Below are 6,000 nucleotides of genomic sequence, written 5' to 3'. Positions count from 1 at the left end.
ACAATCGTACATGTTAATTATCTTGCATTTTAATCAACGTTTGGATAAAATTTGATGCGGTCTTCATACAAGAAGGAAAATTGAGATCTCATAAACAACTACAGATTTACGGTGAACGATCATATCTCCTTCAAGGTGCATGATTTCATTGTATATATAACATAGACAAATACAGTACAATGATATTATCAATGCACGTCAGGGGTTCCTAAGATGTTTCAGTAATCAAAGATTTATCCTACGTTTGTCATGAATTAAATCAACTTGATATGGAAGCAGTAACAAATGTTCAACTCCCACCATCATCAATAACTCAACCTCACGAGATGCCTTTACGATGAGAAATTCTTATTGTCATCTACTCTAACTTTTGTTGTACAATGTATCAGCTATGATCACGATACCGTTATATTTATTGAAGCACGATTAGAACATGAGTTCCTTATTTAGCAGGGTAAATAAACCTTCCAACAAAGGAAGAACTCCTTATTCAGTGTGGCATCCTGGATCAGACAATTATGTTGGCCATCTAGTCATTGTTGCTAAACATAACAACTATTGTCACCTTCAATATAATGGCGCTAATTGACTTAGATTATCAAGAGATCTGCAAGACGGACGGACGTATACAATTACGGATATGTGACCTAACATGATATAGTTGATAAAATGAGATTATACTTAGAACAATACGATATCAATATTGCTGATCTCATAAGATGTAACGATCTGGAAGGACAAATCAAAATACGACAACCCCTGGCTATAATATTAGATGTATATTACACATGAACAATCATTTTTAATGAACTGTGCATTATAGTATTATATTTAAGAATATGTTAGATATCTCAAGTAGATATATCTTATATCTGGGATCGCTATATAGCTTTTATTTGCTACATGAGGTATCATATTTCCGTTTTTATTTTTGCAGAACATTACCTTTACTTATTATGTATAAATATATTAATTTGAAAACACATACCAGTCTTCCGCCATTTCGTATGTAACTCAGGAAATTGAAAACGCATATTCCTAAGCTTCTTACAAGGTGTTCGACGCCCTTTTGTCGTCTGCCATATGTAATTTCGTGCACGTACTCTTTAAGCGCCGGGATCTGCGTGTCGTCTGCATCTTCAAATACCTATGACCAAACATAATATAAAAAATAATTAAATAAACGTTTTTGGTGCCAATGAAGTATAAACTGTATTTGATAAAAGAACATTATGCCGGGAGAGAGTAAATGAATCACTGAAAGAAATTACTGGAAATAATATTACGTTTACTAACGGACGGAAGTCTAATTCTGAAAACATAGACTAACATATTTCATCTGATCATACATCATACTAACTTTGGCTGCCATTAGGTTAAGTCCAGTGGCAAATCCAGGCATATTTTTAGGACGCACTTCGCTTGTCATTGCAAGATGAGCTTTTCTTGCGAATAATGTATGTTGTTCATGTATGAACATTCATCTGAGGACGCCATAATATTGACAATGCCATTCTTTCCTACAAGATGTAATACATACGCTAAAGAGGGGCCCCGAGTGGCAGAGTGGTCTAAAGCGCTCTCCGTTACGGATCACTGCTATCTCACCTCTGTCTGCGTGGTTTCGAGTATAGGATTTAGTTAATGTGGATATGTGAGAAAGCTTGCCAGTAGCTTCTCGTGGGTCGGTGGTTCTTCCCGGGTTTTTTCCGGGTTCTTCCTCCACCGTTAATACTGGCCGCCATGCATAGCCTATCGTGTGCTGAAAAATGGCGTTAAACCCAACAACAACAAATACAACAACAACAACAACATACGCTAAAGACGAGTGATTTTGCAATGTATTCATCCTGGTGATGTTTATGAAGAAGGTATATTGATGTTCTATATAGCTGATCGTCAGATTGGTGAGTGATATTCAAGTAGTGGTAATTATAAGTCTGATCCTATAAAAACAAGTAAAACAATAAGCAAATAAATTAATAAATACAATGCTCATAGTCATAATATGTTACTTATAAATTTAAAAGGTAAATGGCTGTAGGTTTACCACTGGAGGTCCGTCTGTAGGATTGATTCCTGTTATTTTCTGATATTCGGTAGAACTGCAGCAAAATACTCTAATGTCCCTTTGCAACGCCTCATCCTCGGGAGCATCCTCTTCACAGTCGTCCATATGAACCTCCACATCATTCTCGCTCTCCTCACCATCAGGATAGTCAAGTATCAGACTGGACTGCCTTTTGATGTCCTGTAACATTGCACACATGCACACTCTACATTACGCATTATAAATTCGAAGTAGTAGTATTTGGCACCTTCGAGAAGTACAGGAACAAACATTACACCACTGGTTCACAATATGGGCATGTCGGGAGCCGTACATTAATGTAACATTACGGCTACCTAATTAAATTGTTAGTAGTGGTTAAACTAAATGAGTTAGGCATGTTGCATTGTAAGATGTTGTTGACCTAAATAGTTCTAATCGTGTTGAAGCCGTATTGTAATTAATATTACGTCGAAGATATCTTGAAGTATTATTTTAATATGAAAGTCAATGAGCACTTTCGTAATTTTCAATGAATACTTTGAATAAATAATTCCTCTCAAATTGTACCTGAACATATCTATAAATGATTCAAGAAATCGTTAATACATCAAGACTAATAATTGTTTACCAAATCCCCTATTAATACAGACATTCACCTGACATTGGACATAATATATAACTCCATTAATTGTTAAATGAGGTTAGGCGTTGAGATAACATTTAAGTAAATATTTTCTTAACCACTTCAATCATAACAAAGGTCAGATAGGCAACATCAATGTGCATATAATCAGCTTGGCAATACATATACCTTCAATCACGGACAAAAGACAAGAATACAACATATAAATTAAATAGAGAAAACACTCATCGTGCTTGGTACCCTGGTACACTGTACGTCTAGGAATGTATGACCAGCGACACAAAGCTTCAGCCACATTCTCCAGGTTAGTGTAATAATTCACCTTTAACACAATAATAGTATTTATATCTATATTGTATGTTTACATTTCGTCCATGATTATATAATGTTCTGATCATTTATAAACACGCTATTGTATATCCAGTTTTTCTCCACAGTTTCTTTATTTGGGTTTAACGGTAGATATGATAATAAACATGTTTATAATTTGTGGTAATTTTCGGAATAAGTGAATGAGTACTGTAAAATGGGTTTTGGTCAGGCGTGGGTGCAATGTGGCCGATATCACATGGGGATACATATGCGACATTTTTGTTTATTTTTTTTTTTTCTTGTTTATTTACATATTTATTTATTGTTTTCTCATTTATTATTTTATTTTCCATTTCGACTATATTCATGAACTAAGTTACAGTGTTTGTAAACCTTTACAAATAAGTTAATAATCACGTTATAAAAGGACAATGTTTGAGAAATTTACAGCATTTAGAATTGATTTTTTTTTTTAAATCATTGAAAAAAAAAATTCCGAAGGATTCGATGGTTCCGAATGAATTTCAGATCATCCACTGCGCTGGTCTGCCAACAATACTGATACAGCAAAATGGCCAGCAATCTCTTGAATAATTCAGAATAGCCCCATAATAATAAATTAGTACAATGGCCACATCCGATCCCGATGAATAATCCCAACAAATGTTTCCTCTCAAATAACATCTAAACACAACATCAAATACGTATGAAAACTGATGTCACAACAAGAACATGCGAAACAACAATGACTAAATTGTCTAGATGCAGGTAACTGTCTAACCTATTGCCGATCGATGATCATTACAATTTACAATGAGAATACATTCACATAATAAAGACACAGTAATGTAACAGATGTTAAAAGTATAACTATCTATACTATTTAAATACATTGTTTAGTATCATTACAAAGTGCTATGAATGTATGTACAAAATCAATATTTTGGGTATATTGTGAATTCATTTAAAATCATTTGTGGCCAATGACACTATGATGCATCAAGAGTGTTGGCACTTATCACTTTCATTGCTATTGGCAGATTGGCATCTTCAAGACCTAGTATTCATTAAAAACATTTTTATTTTTTGAATTTGTGACAGAATGTTGATGCCTGTTTTGAATGTTATTCCCAATACTCTAAATTCTCCTTAAATGTTAGGTTTTAACTTTTAAAGTCAAATAATTTATTACTTTTTACAAAACGTGTGGGTCTTGATTCTTTATCTTCCCTAATTTAAGACCATACAGCCAGAATGCTGGTATAATTTCGTAATTCTCTCAAAACAGGCGGTTTTGAGAAGATTTGTTGCTCCTGTTATTTCCGTTTAGTTATGCATAGTTTTCAAGGTAAAATCTTTCCAAATTATCCACCCTCGGGGCTAAAAACTAAATATTTCGAATCCGTAAAATTAAGTATTTAGTGAACAGGAGTTCAAATGATACCCACCAGTCTGTGTCCTGGAATTAATTTCAAAGCGACCAAGATTTTGCACCACTATTTCAGTTTGTTAAAAATTGGTTAAAAAGTTTTGGAATGAAGGCCTAGATGATGTTCAAAAGAGGAGAAAATAACGTGTTACATGAAAGAAAACTCAAATCGGCCCATTTAAAATTTGTTACATATCTTCATGTACTACATATACACACGATGTAAGTTTGGCCTCGATTGGGGACTTGCTTCAAACGTTACAGTCCATACTGACATACAACATACACCTGTAATGCCACCAGCGTCTTTAAAACGGGGATAAATGTTTAGTGGAAAAATAATGTTATTCACAGTTACATACTCACCCGGAAGAGTCTCTGTATATGCCTTATACACATTTCATTTCTTGACTTTGCACATATTTTGGATATCGTGTATTTCTTTTTCATGATGGTTTCATGTAGTTCCCATATCTTAAAAAAGGTATAAAGAAAATGACGTAGAGGAAAAAATCGCTTTTACTTGCTAAGAAATACGCAAATAATGTTTAATACTACTACTACTACGACTACTACTACTTGTACTACTACTACTACTAATAATAATAATAATCATTAGCGGCATTGCCGTTCTGCTTTACATGAGTAAGCTATCACTATAATTGTTTTGAATCCTTACTGCATCAACAGTAATAAATACTACAACATCTTATCCTGATCTCAGTAGTTGCATCATTATTAGTACTAATGGTAGCAAAAAATATTAATTATATTCATCACTTTTATCGAGTTCACCACTGCCATCACAACTATCAATAGCCATATCAATATCATATTGTAAACATGTTGCTACTATTAAGCTATCACCTCCTCCTTGTTATACCCTCCCTCCTGCTCCTCCGCCTCTTCACTGTATTACTACTACTATTGATGTTGATGATAATGATATTTTTAGTAACAGTAGCAGCAATTCCTGCAACAATAATACTAATAATAATAATAACAGCCAGAAGGGGAATTTTAAATTTTTGTATTATTCACCCTCGCCTTCGCTTCTAAAACGTCCTCTGTATCTTGCAAAGCTTTAACCTTTTGTTCGAGATGCCTTTTGTCCACTTCCATGGAACACTTTTGGACTTTTAGATCCCTACACAAGCTATCCAATTCATGCGTCCTACAAGACATAACGGGTATTAAAACGGCATGTACATAGTATATTACTCAACTGTACAGTTAGAGTAATGGCTATGTTTGATTGCAATATAGTAATATGCCAGGTATGTTAAATAATAAATAATGTGAAATAAATGTAATAATGTAAAGAAATTAATCAAGCGCATATAGTTATCCATATTACTGACGATCACGCTTTAGCACTTTTAAGACTTTAATATGGTTCAGTCCAGTCAGTTCAATTAAATTCGACTCTATGAAATTCAATTAAATACAAGAAACAATAAATACATTTTAATGTGCTTCACCATTGGTAATCAATTCGGTGAGACATATTCGTGGGTTTGTTCTGTTTTGGCATTGTTGCATATGCTAACACGAGCTTCAGTT

At 33.9% G+C, this 6,000-nt stretch overlaps 1 protein-coding gene across 1 annotated transcript in view; it reads right to left on the bottom strand.

Annotated features, from left to right (window-relative positions):
- Nucleotides 1–6,000, bottom strand: part of LOC149772678 (uncharacterized) — a 35,122-nt gene that overhangs the window by 5,540 nt on the left and 23,582 nt on the right. The window contains exons 7-10 of the mRNA XM_089947497.1: nt 5,479–5,611; nt 4,804–4,911; nt 2,051–2,251; nt 989–1,147 (exon numbers count right to left, since the gene is read on the bottom strand). Coding sequence (XP_089803623.1) covers nt 989–1,147; nt 2,051–2,251; nt 4,804–4,911; nt 5,479–5,611 — 601 coding nt within the window. The remainder of the gene's footprint in view (nt 1–988; nt 1,148–2,050; nt 2,252–4,803; nt 4,912–5,478; nt 5,612–6,000) is intronic.

The sequence above is a fragment of the Sinohyriopsis cumingii genome, unplaced genomic scaffold (genome assembly GCF_028554795.1).
Source record: "Sinohyriopsis cumingii isolate HCF-2022 unplaced genomic scaffold, ASM2855479v2 utg001280l, whole genome shotgun sequence".
NCBI lineage: Eukaryota > Metazoa > Mollusca > Bivalvia > Unionida > Unionidae > Sinohyriopsis > Sinohyriopsis cumingii.
The sequence above is the reverse complement of the archived record's forward strand: the minus strand, read 5'-3'. Positions and strand labels throughout refer to the sequence as shown.